This window comes from Pelodiscus sinensis, chromosome 2 (assembly GCF_049634645.1).
Source record: "Pelodiscus sinensis isolate JC-2024 chromosome 2, ASM4963464v1, whole genome shotgun sequence".
NCBI classification, from domain to species: domain Eukaryota; kingdom Metazoa; phylum Chordata; order Testudines; family Trionychidae; genus Pelodiscus; species Pelodiscus sinensis.
The window spans coordinates 27,174,628-27,192,752 of NC_134712.1; the positions used below are offsets into that span (position 1 = coordinate 27,174,628).

The following is an 18,125-nucleotide window of genomic DNA, read 5'->3' on the forward strand; positions in this document are numbered from 1 at the left end:
ATCACCCCCAGTCAGGACATTTACTTTTCTGTACTTACCATGCTGGAGCTTGATCTTCTGTCATTCAATTTTGTGGGTCTAGTAAGGACCCACTGAATCAAATGCTGAGAGCACCCCGGTCGGTGCCATTACTCCTTGATTTGTGAGGATCAGAGATGTCCTCCCGTGTAGACATGGCGCCAAGATCAGCTTAATGTACATTAACTACATGCATGTGAAGAAGTGGGTTGTACCCACATAAGCTCATGATACCATCAACATCAGGGCTACTCAACTTTGCAAGTCCAGGGAGCCACAACGATATTCACAGCACATGCAGAGGGTCACAACTTAAGTGTGGTTGCGTGCATATATACATGCAAATATACATGCAAATATATATGCAAATATATGCAAATAGCATTGTTCACACTGATGGGCGTGAATACAAAGATTAAGGCAAGAGTACAGAACACACAGTCCCCATTTAAGTCAATTCTGCTGATATTAATAAAATTCAATATTTACCCAATTTCCACCCATATCACAGCACTTTTAATGAGCAGTGACAGTCCAGGAATTTAACTACTAAAACACCTATCAACAGAAGACCATTATATTGATTCGCCCTTGTGGAGCATGTTTCCAGTAGAGGCCATGTTTAAAGGATCCTACCCACATGTGTTGAGATCTGTGTAAACCCAAACCACAACACTGGCTGCAAACAAATGGGCCATGGGCCACATGCAGCCTGTGGGACACGTGTTGAGTAGCCCCAATTACATGTTTTGTTAGTCTTTAAGGTGCTGCTAGACCCTTTGTTGTTTTTTAAGTAACTCCAACTATGTTATTTACATAGTTGGAGTTGTGACTCTTAAGCCGACCTTCTGGTCTAATATAGATCTTGCCTATATAGGGTCCCAAATATGTATATTAGAGGTATATTTCTAAAAATCTTGGCTACTGTTTACAAAATGTTTATTTTCCTCTATGTATATTAGAAATGACAAAACTGTTAATTTTTTCCCACCATCTACTTTGTAAAACATAAATAGAGAGTCATCTGAAATGAGGCTTTATTCAGCATACTGTTTTACAGCTGAAAGTAACTAAACACCGTGACAAGTAGTTGGTGTTGACAAAAAATGCTGAAGGGCAGAAATGTTGCCACTCTCATGATAATGTTAAAATGGGAAGTATGCACTGCAGCACCATTAGGAAATAAATGTTATAAGAAACTTGACTGAGCAGGAAATTCATCTGTAAGTCACTGATCTTGGAACATCTTGTAATAATTAAAGAACAATGAGGGTTTTTATGGCTCTCATACCAAACTGTGGAACTAAAGCCTAATACAAAATCATTAGCCATTTATCTAAGTGTTTATTGCATGCACTTCCATTTCACTCCCCTTCTTTTCCAGGGATTCAAGTCCCCAGGTCTCTTCCCTGCTACTGGTTCTGCACTCCCCCGTTTGCCTAATCCAGATGCCAATAGCCTGGTGTGCACTTCCATTCCCACTTTCTTTCATTCCTTCCATTTGCCCTTCCACATACATCAGGTGCTTTGTGTGACCCCTTCTTCCCATACTAGGTTTCTAAATCCTTCCACCAGGAATTCTCTCTGCTTCATCATTGTCCTATCTCTCCATTTAAGGACTTTCATATTCTAACCTCATGGAGTGTATCTGTATGTGTGCCCATTCCCCTCTTTCTCACCATATTTCCCATTCGTCTTCCTCCATAACTGGACACACCAATTTCCCTCTTTGACATGGGTTGTGTTTACCTCAGACCCAGGGCTGTCCTTATGAATTCTGGTGTCTTACACAGCTCGAGAACCTGCATCCCCATTCCCACCAGTGAGCAGGGCAGCAACTGTGCATGGGGAAGCTGTGATCAGGGCAGTGGGGGCTGGAACAAGCCAGGGAGGCTAGTGGGGGAACAGACAGAAGTGGGAACTATGCAGCCTATCAGAACTGTGGGCCAGGAGGTGGAGCAGGGTGTGAAGGATCGGGGCCTCAAATGTAAGAAGGTAGAATGTAGGGTTAGGGGATTGTGGTCACCAGAACCAAAGGGCAGTCAGAGCAGGGAGTTAAGGGATTCAGCCACAGGAGCTGGCAGAAAGAGTGGAGACTGGGGAATTCAGCTGCCAAGGCTGGGAGGTGGATCAGGAGGATGAGGGATTGAGGGTGTGGGGCTTTGGAGCTGCTTGAGCTGGCATTGTACTCAGCTGGCAGTAGGCATATGCAGCATAGGGCACTACTTAATTAGGAGCAGAGCGGTGTCCCAAATTTAGTGGTGCCCAATGCAGCTGCATATTTTGTGTATGACTAAAGATGGCCCTGATGAACCTCTCTCCCCCATTCCCTCATTTCTCCCCATGCCAGGGGATCAGTGTCAACTCCATTCTCACATTCCAAGGTTCTCTTTTCCCCAATTTCATCTGGCCCATGGCAGAAATTTCAGGATTCAATATCATGGAAAGAGTCCACCGATTTCCCCATCGCTGCAGGTTTTGTGCCCCCTTTCCTTCTCCACACATTCTAGGGTTTCCTAGTCTCCCCCTATGGTAGGGTCTCTGTTTGAATTTTTATAACCCCTCCACTCCATTTCCCACTGCGTACTCTTTGCTCATTGATCCCGTACTAGAATTACTTCAGTGTCCCTCATGCCAGGGGCTGTGTCCATGACCCACATTTCCATTATGTCCCCACATCTGTCCTTCTATTATCTTTTCTCTCTGGGAGATAAATCAATGAGGTCTCAATGTGTTGAACTCTTCTTGGAGGATAATCAGGGATATTGCTCTACAGTGTTGGAAAGTGTTAATTGGTGCCACACATCAGTTGTGAGATCCAAAGACATTTTCACATGTAGCAGAGCTACATTTTCCCTCCACTTTCTCTCTTTTATTTTTCTGATTTCCTCCCAAATTATAGGTTTCTAGTCATTAATGCCTAGAACATTCCTGGAAATTTTAGAATTGATTGCCTGCAGTATTCACAAATTATCATACTACCTATATGTGTACATACAAATATGAAAAGGCATCAATTTGAATGTAAGGCCTTTACAAGCTTGTTCAGTTAGCTGGGAAATGTATGTTGTTTACCCTTCACTTAAACTGAGTTACAAAGGTATCTTTGGTAGCTATCTAATTAGTTGGAAAGCCAAGTAAAGGGCCTGAACCCACATTTTAAAGGCATTTGGGCTTTGCTGTGCTCAATGTTGCAAGGCCTAACTGATTTAAGAGCCCGGTTTACTTTTCAAAAGGGGAAAATGGGAATCAATACCTAAATACCTCTAAAAATCTGTGCCTTGTTGTTCAAGACTGTAGCTATAAAATTGTCTAACAGTACAGATACAGTAGCACATTTTATCAATGATTATATTCATGCAAAAATCTTTATTATACATTCTAGGTGACACTGCTGGTTCTTGTGGAGATCCAGGAATCCCAGGTCATGGTTCTAGAGAAGACAGTGATTTTAAAATTAAAAGTACTGTACGTTTCAACTGCGAAATTGGTTATATACTTCATGGGTCAGAAGAAAGAACATGTTTAGGAAATGGATCTTGGTCAGGAAGACAGCCAGAGTGTAAAGGTATCTCACAAAAGGAAAAACATTTTGTGTACATCTGTTCAGAGTGAATGCAATGTCAGTGAAAGGTGCCAGAATGAAATTCCTGGAGGCTAGAGTGTTTGACTCAAGACACAGGATAGCTACAGTACAGGCAATTGAAAAGTAGTCTTCTCCATATCTGCTTACAAGTGTACTTTTACTGCGTTTACTTTGCCTGGAAGGGACATATTTAGCACTGATTCAATGGCTCACTTTCCATGCTTGTTAAATCATGCCATTTCTGCTGAAAGTACTGACTGGAATACCAATTGTATACCATAGTTCTTGTGATGCTTGCAGATGCTTTTCCAGTGTGTACTGGCTTGAGAGCACAAATCTTTTCACACAGAGACTGAAATAGGTATAAGATAGTAATGGCTTTTGGTCACCTGGGTACAGTTCAGATCAGTTAACTAGAGAGGATAGATTCTCAGCCTTTCAAGACAGCCATCACTTACTCTTTCCCCTTCTCCTTCCTTCAGTTTGTACCAACTACATGTATTTTTCCCCTAAGGGAAAAATAGGTAAGTGCTATAGACCTCACTTTTTTAATATTGGGGTTTTTTTTTTACTTTGACAAATGCTTTCCTGGTTCCTTCAGCCTTAGTTACAGCTATTGTAAATATGAATATCATTGGAAGGAGAAATTCAATTATTTTTTAGAATTTCATTATGCAACATATACATCATAAATGATTAGACTTCAAATTTGGTTCGCTGATTAATATTTGTTGCTCACTATTAGTTTTCCCCAGAAAATGAAAAACCCGAACTAAGTTACATAAAATGAATCACTCTAGAATTGAGGAGCAAGATGTATTATCATGAAAACAAGACCTAACAAGATATTTATGGTGCATCATTTTTGGCATTTCAGTCATCTTGATTTCACAAATAGGAAGTAATTCCCAATAGACCCTTTCTGAGAGAATAGCAGAAGAAAATTTACGAACCTATTTTCTCTTATTATCCATTTTATTAATATATATTGCTCTGTCAGTAAGAGATAGCCATCTCATTTTGAAAGAGACAGCTTAATTCACAAACCTGCTTTTAATATTCTTTCTGATAAACAGATGCAGCTCTGAAACAAAGTAATAAATAAATAAATATGTTATAATCTGTAGGGGGAAATGATCTCCCAAAATAAGCTTTTTTCTTTTGTATTTTGATCTTCTCTTCTTTCAAACTGAATTGCCATCATATTATATTACATTTCAAGATTTCTAAGATGCACAATTACTTATTTAACTTAAACATTTCCTTTGAAATACGCTTTGCACCTCCCTTTACTGGGACTCTCTCCTCTGGTAACATCCGTGGTCTGGTATGACCATGGATGCTTCTAGATGAGAGAACCCCAGAGCAGGAGGGCCAGCAGCTGGGAGCCCCATGAGTCTGCTGGCAGTGGGGCCACAGTAGCCAGGGCAGCGGCAGAGTGCTATCTGGGCTGCCTTCTGCCTTGCAGTGGCACTGAGACCATGGCTGCCTAGGAGGGGAAGCCTGATTGGGGCTGTGTCAGCCCAGGCAGCAGCAGGGCTGTATTATCCTTGGCAGTGGTAACAGGTCTGCAGCTGTTCAGGCAATGGCAGAAGCATGATTAAGGCCGCCTGTGTCCCAGTAGCAGGGCCAGAGCTGAAGACACAGTAGCCCAGAGGGAGGGAGAGAGAAGCCAGGCCAAGACATGGCAGCCCAACAAAAGCAGCACAGCTGGGGCCATGTGCCCCCAGAAGCACAGGAGGGGAAGCTTGGCCAAGGCCATGGCAGCCCAGCAGAAGCAGTGTGGCCGGTCACGTGCAACCTGGCAGGTAATGAAGCTGGGATTGGGGCTGGCCAGCAGGCAGCCTGGCCAAACTGAAGGAACCAGCAGCAGGGAGGTGTAGTGAGCTGTACAACTGGTGTCAAGGGACCTTCCATTCTCTGGCAAATTCCCTCATCCGGGATTGGTCAGGTCCCGAGAGTGTCGACCAGGGAAGCCCAACTTATATTTAAATGGCATAAAGCTGCTATTGTCTTAACACTGTTTGTTGATGATATATGATATGATATGATATGATATGATATGATATGATATGAAGATTTACCTGGCATTACTTGGGACCTTGACTCAAAAAAATGATTTTCTTCATTTTAAGCATTGCTCTGGGGTGGGGCTGAGGATGAGAGGTTCAGCAGGCAGACTGCCCCAAGGACACAGGACTACCCCAGACCTCTCTCACTGCAGCAGCTTGGGACCAGGTCAGAAGTACCCCTGAGTGGCTGTGGCAACTCCGGCAGGCACAGACAGGGGAGGGGTGCATGTCCCCTGGCTGGAGCAAGTCCAGACTTGCATGCCCCCTGCACTCCTCAGCCAGAATGGGGAATGCAGCAAACTGTGAACTTTCCCTTCACTTTTGGACAAAGTGTAACAGCCACCAATGTTCCTGTATGAATAGTGTATGTGTAGTGGGGGAGGGGGGAAGCTACAGCTCTCCTCTAACTAAAGAACTTCTAGTGAGTGGAAGGTATGCAGGCTGCCAAAGGAAGAAAGAACTACCCCAGCCCTCTCTCATTGCAGGAGCTTGGAGCCAGGTGAGCAGCACCTCTCCTTAGCTTCTGAAGAACCAGTGGGCACAGCTTGGAGAGGGGTGCATGTCCCCTGGCTGGGTAGGTCCAGGTTTGTCAAACTCCTGGACTGCAACAAATGGTGCATTTTCTCCTTGCTGTCTGATAAATGGAAACATGCAGCAATGTTCCCAGCATTCTAAGGGTGGGGAGAGCTTTAGGCCCCCACCTTCCCTAAAGGGCCCTTGGAGGGTGGGAGGCTTAGATCTAAGACGGTCCCAGATGGGGGAACGGGGTGCCCACACTCAGCTCCTTTTACCTGCATGGTGATTCTATCTCTTTCCTGCATGGGTATATGAGCTCAATCCCATTACAGGCATATTCCTTTTTTGTGGAACAACCAAATCCTTACTTTGCTTTAAGAAATTATAACAGGAAGTTTTAGACCAAATTTGGTGGTCCTAGCTATTACATTTAGGAGGGTTTCTTGAACTAGCAGGCAAACTGACAAACTCTCTCAAATATATTATATTATATTATATTATATTATATTATATTATATTATATTATATTATATTATATTATATTATATTATATTATATTATATTATATTATATTGCAAATCCATGCACATGAAAATTAGGAAATTCTACATTTTTAGTTGCTTGTGCAATGTTAATTCTTCCTTTTCATCCCCCATCCTGTGCATTGAATGAGGTACGGTCCTGAGGAAAAAATAGTATGTGATCATGTAATTTAAAATGGTATCATAATGCACACTCACAAGTGAACTGAATTAGGTTTTGGGGGCATTTTCTAGCTTTCATGTGTCTGATTCTGAAATGTAAATAACTTTCTTTTGTCATAGAGTTTTTACCATAATTTTCTATGTATTTTTCTGCAAAGAAAAATATAAAAATAAAGTATGGTATATACAACTTATATAAAAATCTCCATCACACATTGTGAACAGGATTTGAAGATAAAACCTTCAGGTTTACCAAAGACTTCCATCACTTAAACATTCTGGCATCAGGAACATTTTCTGGATTGGGCCCTAAGTCATTACCTTTCATGAAAGTTTTGATATTTACTATTTGCTATTTTATTTTATAGCTGTTCAGTGTGGTAATCCAGGAACTACTGCTAATGGGAAAGTATTTCGTATAGATGGCACAACATTCTCTAGCTCGGTAATTTATTCCTGTATGGAAGGGTACATACTTTCTGGTTCTTCTGTAAGACAATGTACTGCCAATGGAACATGGTCTGGATCCTTGCCAAATTGCACAAGTAAGATTAATCTTCAGTGACTATTCTTCATGTTTAACTATAACTATTGCTTTAGTGTTTTTCATTAAATTATTCTTTCTTATTATTCTATATACAATAATATGGAGTTTTATGTATTACTTTATTTTCTGTTGCAAAAATTCTGAAATTCTTGGTAATTTATATAATGAAGTACATTCAACTTTATCAACCATGATAATAATGTATAAAAGAAATATTAAGAATAAAATATTTGAAGAAAGACATAACATAAAGCATATAGACTAGTATTACATTTTAAGGCACTTGTCTATTCATATATTCTACCTATTTAAACTTTTCTCTAATGATAAAAAGGTCTTTCCTTATGTTCATATTTTATGGGGTTAGTTTTTGTATAAGTTTTCTGTGACACCTCTGCTGACGTGACAAGATGCTTGCTGAGCACATTTTCTTTGTGCAAGCAGAATAGAATACTATTGCTGATTGGTTTGCCATGAAAAAAAAACTCATTTTCACTTATAACTGTGTAAACTTTTGTTATCCTTGCGCACATGCTTCACAGCTTTTTACAAAAGAAAAAGAACAAGCTCTAGAACAGTGATCTTTCTTTCTTATAACTCTTTAACTGTTTTAGCCACCATGTTTGTTTATTATTTATAAGTATTCCAAGGAGTTGCATAATATGTTTGTTGTGTATATTTTGAATTTTTGACATTTGAAAACTTCTTTAACCTCTCACAACAGTGGTTCCCATCTACTGGTCCAAGACTGGTGGCAGTTTGTGAACCCCTGACCGTCAGGCTGCAGTGAATTGCCAGGCCATGCCCCCAGCTTTTATTTAGACCCACCCTCTGAGGTTCCCAGGAAATTCCCTTCCCACCCACTTCCCCAAGCAGCAGCAGGGTGTGTGAGGTGACTACAGCTGGGACCACAGTGAGGCTGTCCCTACTGGGGCAGTCTCACCGTGACCCCAGTTCCAGCTCCAGCAGGCTGCTACGTGGCCCAGCTGGCAGGGTCACGTGAAGAGCTGCTGCACCAGCGGGTGGGGCTAAGTGCCAGGTGAAAGGCGGCTGTCCCGGCCAGCAAAGCCAACCTCCAGGTAAAGTGGGGCTGTCCCAGAAAGTGGGGCCTAGCATCGGGTGAAGGGTGGCTGCCTTGGCTGGTGGAGCCAAGCGCCAGGTGAAGAGTGGCTGTCCCAGACAGTGGGGCCAAGCACCGCATGAAGGGTGCCTGCTCCAGCCGACAGTGCTGAGCTCTAGGTGAAGGGTTGATGCCCCGGCCAGTAGAGCCAAGTGCCACACAGCTGCCAGGGTCAAGTGCCCTGTGATGGGTGGTTACCCCTGTAGCCGTCACTCTCCTCCCTCCCTGCTTGGTAGGACTCGTCCCCTGGCCTCCTGCTGCTCCCAGCCAGTGGACATGCACATTATTATTATGCATTATTAAGTGCACAGGAAAATATGAATGTGCAGAATGTGTCAGCAGCACTGTCAGACCTGTTAACTACTGCCTCTTTAATTCTGGTGCAATTGAGGCAAAAGTCTTGACTGGAGAACACACTTTAACAAGTATTAGCAACTATTTTATTGGTCTTTTTAAAAAATGTGTGTGTGCTGCCATTTTCAAATTCGTGTTAACTATCATGTTCCCCCTCCTTTGATTTGCCTGATACACCATGGGCTAAAATTACCATAATGAATATGCAAACATGCAAATAATTAATTACCGTAATGAATATGCTAATATGCTGTGCCAATCTGCCGACTGTTTTTGAATGAGTTTGCTGGTCTGCGGTAATAAAAATGGTTGGGAACCACTGTCTTACAGTATGTTTTCTGATCAGTGATTACAGTCTATAACTTGTCAGGTGTTTCAAGTTAGTGTTCAAGTGTGATTTCCTGATCTTCTGAGCTTCTATGTAGAGTGCTTTTACATCACCCTGTTTTAATGGAAGTGTCAATGGGGATCTGCAGTGTACTAACTGACCACTGATTCAGAAAAGAAACTGCAGCATTTGACACTTCTTGCTAGACAATGCATGAGTTCATGAAATGCTTGTTTGCTTTGCAAGAATTTTTGGCATATTGTTTCATTACTGTAGGTTCAGCTAACTAAATCAAGCATGCTTCCAGTTTTTTGACATTGGCCTGTACTCTTTAGTGCTCTCTCTCTCTCTCTCTCTCTCTCTCTCTCTCTCTCTCTCTCTCTCTCTCTCTCTCTCACACACACACACACACACACACACACACACACACACACACACACACGCTCTTCTCTCCTCTGGAATTCATGACTGATAGGTTTACCTCACTAATAAGATATCAAAGGAGCTGAAAATGATTTTCAGTGCCTATTTGTAAGTACTAGAACTGCATTATATCCCTATTCTTTGCTGAGCAGTTCTGTGCAGCTCTGCTGTGATGAAAGGCCACAGACCTTTGAATTCAGGAACTGTCCTCCTTTTCTCCTTCTTTTCCTTTTTCGCCTTTCTTAAACTATCCTTCCTTCCCCTCTAAAGGTTGCCAGCCTATACATCAACAGTTAAACTTTTCTTCTGCTGTATTCAGCACAATTCTTCAAGCATGAATATATTTTTTTCTGCCAAAGTTCAGTATGGGAGAGTCTTTTATGCCGTGAGTGGATGTGTTGAAGTTGGTTTCTCTCCCAAAGTTGTCTGTCTATTAGAAAGGCAGCTGTTCAATTTATCCAAGGTCTAAAGAGGGAGGATTTGCATTCAAAAGAGCTTCAATGAAGGTAGATCTTATAGGACGTCCAGATAGGCTCTGGCTGTAGAGAATCCCCCTTTGCAGTTTTGAGTCTGCTAAGCAAATCAAATCATCCTGTCATATCAGTCAGTACTAACACAGCTCTTCAATTTCTGGCTGTGGTAACATTTAATACCTTGGGAGATCTCCCTAGAAGGGAGTTCATCAGACCATCTTGTTTCTTCCCTCTTTTCCGCCCACATGTTCCAGCCTCCTTGGGAGAACTGTTTGAGATGGACATTGCTGCATACTCACTGTACATTCAGTCAGTTCTATTACATGGATCTCAACACAGGACAGATAGATCTAATCAACCCCTGCAGACAGACTGCTGTGTCATGTAAACACAGTCTCTTTCCATCATCTAATGTTCTCCCAGGGTACCAGTGAACCCTTGTGATCTCTTTCCCGGTTCTTAGCAAAGGAAGAGGCTTTATTGTAGTCAAGTCTCAGAGTCCTGTCCTGTCTTTCTTGACAACAGGAATAGTCTGTCTGTCCTGTCTCTCAGGTACTGTGGACAGTTTGGATTAAGATAACTCATCATTTAAATCCAGCAGATGTTGATACTAGAACAATTTTCCGAAAAGCAGAAAGATCTAGGAATGTCTGTTCTCTATCCGAAGGAATATGTTTAAAGAGGACTTTTCCATTTCTATTTTGAGTCTCTGGAAAACATTGCAGATGCCTAATGGCAGATATTCTCTAAGTCTAATATCTTTTAGCAAAATCTGCCACAGGCAATGTAGTATGCCTGGAAAAAAATATTCCCATTTTGCTCTGTCCCCAGAGAGACTCAGTGGATCTATGCAAATTTGCAGCAACTGAAACTCAATATCTACAACTCACTTTCAAAAGATCTCTGCAAGCATCCCCTCCCATGAGTTTATTCACACCAAATCAGTCCCATAGGGGATTATTGGCTCCTGTACAAAGAGCTACAAAACTACCCTGAGGCTACGTCTACACTGTGGAGCTATTTCAGGATACCAGAAGCATCCCAAAGTAGCTATTCCATGTCTTTTGAGCATGCCTATTATTTCAAAATATAATTGGCTCATTATTCCGACATCTCTGTAAACCTCGTCCCACGAGGGTTAAAGGGGATTTCAGAATAGCACTTTATTTTGAGATTTGGTGCTGTGTAGACAGTGCCAAATTTTGAAATAAGCTATTTCAAAATTACCTCGAAAAAAGCTACTCAATGTGTGTAGAGAAAATTGTGTAGCTTATTTCAAGATAAGGGTGTACTGTAAGTGCACCCCAAGAGACTCTCCTTTTTGGTAGAATGGTGCTTGCGACATAGCAATACTCTATTTTCTGACTATTTCCTTTGCATTAAATAGCTAAAAGACTTATCTCGTTGTTGTAATGGAAGTGGACTCCCTCCTTTCACACATTTTGGGATGTTTATCCTTGCTTAGTGAAGACCAATTATTTATTTAGCATGTGCATAGTTATATAGAAAATTGATGGCATCTTCAGTGTTGTGATGACCTTAGTAAAACATAAGCACAGTGGTTAAGGAACCATGTGACCCTGAGTAACTTTAGTGAACTCAGGAAGGCCACAGTCATTCAGAATTTGTCTCTCCTTCTATGCTGCACTTTTCTTTCCTTTCTTATCCCTTGTAGTTCCATTTTTCATTGGGAAAGACATGAGGAACAATTAATCATCCCTTTATCTCTGTGAGACACCAGGCCCTTTTTCCATAGTCATCATGGACCAGATGTCTGTTTGTGACTACTGTACAGATGCGCATTGTCCCACTCGGAAAAAAATATATTCCTGGTGATGGAAATGAGGGAAGTGTTCCTCCAAGGGCTCAGAACATTTTCTGTGGTCAAAGACAGGGTCTGAAAGGCTTGCAGTCAGTATTTGATGAGAATCCTAATTATTACATCTTCGATTTTAGTGATATTTTATCAGCTACTTCATCAATTCCTGTAACTTTGGCTTTCTCTCCACCCTCCCCAAAGTTCCTGCTCTGGTCCTGAAACCAACAAGCCCATCAATACTAGGATAAATATATCCACTCATATTTCTTCTTTTTCTTAAATTAGGGTATTCTCCCTGGTTTTCATTCTTTGTAAGACTCTCGCCTGTGGATGTGTCCAAAAAGCAGGCCTTGTACATATTACGTTTGCAGATGATACCAAGATGGGAGGGGTTGCGACTAACCTGGAGGATAGGGTCATAATTCGAAATGATCTGGACAAATTGGAGAAATGGTCCGAGGTAAACAAGATGATATTTAATAAAGACAAATGCAAAGTGCTCCACTTAGGAAGAAACAATCAGTTTCATACATATAGAATGGGAAGCAACTGTCTAGGAAAGAGTACGGCAGAAAGGGATCTAGGGGTTATAGAGGACCACAAGCTGAATATGAGTCAGCAATGTGATGCTGTTGCAAAAAAAGCAAACATGATTCTGGGATGCATTAACAAGTGTGTTGTGAGCAAGACACGAAAAGTCATTCTTCCGCTCTACTCTGCGCTGGTTAGGCCTCAGTTGGAGTATTGTGTCCAGTTCTTGGCACCACATTTCAAGAAGGATGTGGAGAAATTGGAGAGGGTCCAGAGAAGAGCAACAAGAATGATTAAAGGTCTAGAGAACATGACCTATGAAGGAAGGTTGCAAGAACTTGGTTTGTTTCATTTAGAAAAGAGAAGACTGAGGAGGGACATGATAGCAGTTTTCAGGTATCTAAAAGGGTGTCAGAAGGAGGAGAGAGAAAACTTGTTCATCTTGGCCTCTGAGGATAGAACAAGAAGCAATGGGCTTAAACCGCAGCAAGGGAGGAAAAAGTTCCTAACTGTCAGGTGGTTAAACACTGGAATAAATTGCCCAGGGAGGTTGTGGAATCTCCATCTGTGGAGATATTTAAGAGTAGGTTAGATAAATGTCTATCAGGGATGGTCTAGACAGTATTTGGTCCTGCCATGAGGGTAGGGGACTAGACTCGATGATCTCTTGAGGTCCCTTCCAGTCCTAATATTCTATGATTCTATTATATTAATTTTCATCTCCCGTGTCAACACGTGATTGACTCTAAAATCAGCCACTGAAGATTTCTGTTTTGACTTGGTCTCAGAGAAGGTTACTCACATCTGAAAGTAAACTGAGCATATAAAATCAAGGCCAAACATCACTGGAGACTATTCCATTTGGATACAAATTACAGGGTACCACATTATCTCCTGGGGTTGATTCAGATATGTCTCTATTAAGCAAATAAATTTGGTTTTTGTACTTTGATCTTCTTTGGATTTTCTACCTCTTGAGATTAGCACTACCATAAGATTCTACTATCACAAATTCCTCCTCCCTTTAGGAAGAGATGGTATGTCATTGTCCTCTGACTTCTCTCAGCTGAAACTCTTTGGCCAGTCCAGTGTTTTGACTACAAATTAGAAGACTATAAGAGTTGCAATAAAGGGTCAAAGCAAAGGCACTTCTAGCTAAGTATCCTGTCTTCTAACAATGGCCAGTGCCAAGTGCTTTAGAGAAACTGAACAGAACATGCAATCATCAAATGACCCATTCACTGTTGTTCACTACCAACCCTGACAGAGTGTAGGGACACCAATAGCATGGTTTTATATGCCTGATCATCTCGGACATAGCTGTTGATGAACATATCCTCCATGAATGTATCTCATTCTTTTTTAAACCTCATTATAGTTTTAGCTTTCACAACATCCCCTGGAAAAGAGTTCCACAGGTTCACTGAGGTGTGTGAAGAAATACTTCCTTTTGTTTGTTTTAAGCCTGCTTCTTGTTAATTTCCTGGGTTACCTTTGATTCTTGTGTTATATGAAGATGTAAATAACACTTTTTATTGTCTTTCTCTGCATCATTTATGTTTTTATTAACTTTTAATATATCCTTAGTCATCTTTAACCCAAGCTGAAAACTACCAGATTTTTTTTAAAATATTTCCTGCGATAAGGCAGAGCCAGGAAGTGGTGGGAGAATGCTAGAGGGGAAATATGTATAAACCATAGGCTAATTAAAACATGGTTCCCTGTAGATGAGGGAATGCTCCTGCAGGCTAATTGAAGCACTCGTAGCCAATTAATGTGATACAGCAGGCTATGGTGTGCTTCCCTCTAGGCCAATTGAAGCACCTGTTGCCAATTAAGGCCCTGTCAGGAATCTAGTAAACCCCCACTATCACCACCACTTCAGGAAGACATGGTGATGTGAGGAGGGAGAGAGGACCGGAGTTTGGAAGTGTGTTGCTAAAATTTGAAAAACCAGCCAATTGGGAGAAAGGAAGCTCTGTCCCAATGGAGCAGGGAGACTTTGTATGGAAGTGGGTGACAGGAGAGGGATCACATGAGGATTACTTGTTGTCTCCACCCTCTGGGGCATCTGGTATTGGCCATGGTTGGCAGACAGGATACTGACCCAGTATGGCCGTTCTTATGTTCTTTGTCCCCCAGTGTCAAGGACTGAGGGTAATCATACCCAGGGAGACAGAAGAGGATAGGAAACCTGTAGAGGTTGAGAGGTATTGGGTCTCAGACTCAGACCCTTTCCTTGCTTCCATTATCTATCTGCCAGCTTCTTGAGCCACTAGTGGGGCTCTTGGCACTCCAACAGAAAGGGCAAACGGTCATGTCCTAGACCCCTACCAAGAAACGAGTGTGGCCTACCATACCAACATTGGCCATTTTTTCACACTCCTCATATAGAAGGCATTCCTTTCTCTTAATAATTTTTGCTGGCCTTTTTCTGTACCTTTTCTAATTCCAATATATATTTTTCTTTGAAACAGGGCAACCAGAACTGCATGCAGTATTCATGCTGTGGGCTTATATAGTTTTATATAAGATTTATATAGTGGCATTATGATATTTTCTCTCTTATTATCTATTTTCTAATGATTTAATATTCTTTTAGCTTATTTGACAGCCATTGAACACCGAAAGAACTATCCACAATGACTCTATGATCTCTTTCTTTAAAAGTAATAGCTAATTTAGACCCTCTCATTTTTGTCTGAATAGTTGGAATGATGTTTTCTGGTGTGCATTACTTTGCATTAATCAAAACTGAATTTCATATTCCATTTTGTTGTCTAGTCATCCAGTTTAGTGAAATCCCTTAACTCTTCTTTTCACTTAACGATCTCAAGCAATTTTGTATAATGAGCACGTTTTGCCATTTTAGCTTTTTCCAGATCATGTATGAATATTTTGAACAGCACTGGTCCAATTCCTGAAAGACATCATGGATTAACTTTCTCTAGTCTAAAAACTGACCATTTATTCCTAAACTGTGTTTCCTGTCTTTTACCCAGTTAGTGATCAAGGAGGTAACTTCTTTCTTATCTCACGACTTCTTACTTTGCTAGAAAGCCTTTGGTAAAGGATGTTGTCAAAGGTTTTCTGGAAGTCCAAGTAAAATATTTTCACATGATCATATTTCTGCATTTGTTAACTATCTTTAAGAGTACTAATAGATTAGTGAGGTGTGATTTCCGCTTACAAAATATGTTTTCAGTCTTCCCTGACAAATCTTATTCATCTGTATGTCTGATAATTCTGTTTTTTACTATAGTTGCAAGTAGTTTGTCTGGTACTGAAGTTAGTTTTACTAGCTTGTAATTTCCATTAGGACCTATGGAGCCATTTAAAAAATGGTGTCACGTTAGCTTTCATCCCCTCATCTGTTATAGAAGGGTTTTTTTTAATAATAGGTTACATACCATAATTAGTAGTTTGCCATTTCATATCTGAGGGTGTATCTAGACTACAGGGTTTTGTCGACAAAAGTGGACTTTTGTTGACAAAACTATACCTGCATCCATACTGCCATTGAGTTATGTCAACATAAAGCCGACATAACTCAGCAGTTTTGTCGACATATGTAAACCTCATTCTATGAGGAATAACTCCTTTCTTGACATAGTTCTGCCAACAAAAAAGCAGCGTGGATGCAGGGGAAAAGTTATGTCGACATAAAAGGCCTCCAGGAAGAACCTTTGATGGACACTCATGCTACAGCTTGCGACTCTATTGTTCCTGCCCATAGCCATCTTTAAAAGGCACAGGCACCCAGGATCAGCACTCTGGCAGCAAGCGAGCTCCAGAGCAGACCAGGACTGTGCAGCTCAGTTTTGGGTGAGCCATGTCTCCAGGAGAACCCCCCCCCCAAAACCCATCAGGCCCATCTAGGGACTCATCCCCCCGGGCATCCCGGGGCATAAAGCGCCGGGCACCCTCCTGGTCATGGCTGGAGATTAAAGCCCTTTTGGAGCTGTGGGCTGAGGAGGAGGCACTGCAGCTTCCACAGGCTAGGCATAGGAATGTGGACATCTACAATAGATTGGCAGATGGCCTGGCCAGGAAAGGCCACTATCCCCGCACAGCACCACAGGTCTGAATCAAGGTCAAGGAGCTGAGGCAGGGGTACGTCCAGGCCCGTGAGCACAGCTCACACTCTTGCGAATACTTTGAGGACCTGGATAGGATCCTGGGGGCAGGAGAACCCCTGCCTCCTGAGATGCTCATGGAGTCTGGGCTGGAGACGACCATCCTACAGCGTCCAGAACACCTGCTCAGGGACCAGGAGCAGGAAGACAAGGAGAAGGATAGCAACCAGAGCACCCAGGACCAAGGCACCCAGACACAGGAGGCCTTTCAGACCACCTCGGACACTGGGAGGGAACTTCAGGTGAGTGCTGTGAGGGTCCAACACACCTAGGGCAGGGCAGGGCAGGCGGGAGCAAAGGGGACGGTACAGTGCTGTGACATGTCATGCTGAGCATGGCCCAGGGGAGGAGAGGGACACACCCATGGCCGCCCTCAGGGAGGGTCGTGCTACCCCCTGCACTCACATGGCTTCTAGACACCGCCTGTTCCTGCAAGCAGGGATGCCACATGCAGGCATGGGTTGGAGACGCTGGGATTGCTTCACAGCTGCAGGCCTCTCAGTACTCTGTGGGAACCCCAACCATGGCCTGACACTTCTCCGTGCTGCTCAGCCATGGGTGATGCGTGAGGGGGGGCACAATGGTGGCCTGCACATTTCCTGGGCTCCAGGGAGGCTGTGGCTGTGGGCCAGGCCGCACCATGCCTTACTGAGATGCATATGAACAGCCTCTGACCCTAGGACAGGCACTGCCTGATGAGAAAAAGGAGGGCATGCCCTCTCAGGGAAAGGGTGAGCATGCATGACTGACAACTTTTCCCTCTTGTCCTCCACAGCCGGACCAGCTGACCAGGAGCGGAGTGCCCCACCTGCCCCACCACCCAGACAGCCGCAGGGCACTCGTAGGCACTGATGCAGCTACTTAGAGCTGGTGTGCCAGCACGTTGGCGTCCTGCAACGGATGCAGGACTCAATGGAAAGGAGTCTGGAGGCAGAGTGGCACCGGCAGTTGCTGCACAAATTCATCTAGCAGCGCAGGGACATCTGCACTGCCATCCGGGAGGCCATGGCCTTCCCCGGTCCTTTGCCTGCTCCTGCCCCTCCTCCTCAGCCTGCCCCCCCTCAGCCTCTGTCCCCTCCTCTGCCCCTGCCATCCTAGCCCAAGCCCCAGCACCACCTCCTGCCCAGCCCCATGCTGTGGCATCCAACACACGCAGCCAGGTGTGACAAGGCCTCCGGAGCCAAACCACCAGGAGCTCTGCCTCCAGGCAGCCCCCACAGCCCTGAGCCTCCCTCCCCCCTTCCAAGTTCACATTCCCCCTTCCCACCAGTGACACAAACTAAGGGATGCACTTTTTTTTCAAAGCAGTTCATTTTCTAAGACAGACATTTTTATTTTTCTCTCAAGCAAAGAGTTATTTATTTTCATTTGTTCAAAAACCAACAGTTAAATAAAGTGTTAAAGAGTTTTCAGCATCACCTGTCTCCGTTCTCAGTGAGTGGGGACTGAGTAGAATGGGTGAATGTGGGGCTGGGAGGGGTTGCATGGAGGAAGGCAC

General features: G+C 43.0%; 1 protein-coding gene across 3 annotated transcripts in view; it reads left to right on the forward strand.

The window, feature by feature from the left end:
* The window catches only part of CSMD3 (CUB and Sushi multiple domains 3), a 1,183,531-nt gene that overhangs the window by 1,109,671 nt on the left and 55,735 nt on the right, over positions 1-18,125 (forward strand). For all 3 annotated transcript variants that reach the window (XM_075920204.1, XM_075920205.1, XM_075920206.1), the window contains 2 exons: positions 3,404-3,586; positions 7,265-7,441. In XM_075920204.1, the coding sequence (XP_075776319.1) occupies positions 3,404-3,586; positions 7,265-7,441 (360 nt within the window). The remainder of the gene's footprint in view (positions 1-3,403; positions 3,587-7,264; positions 7,442-18,125) is intronic.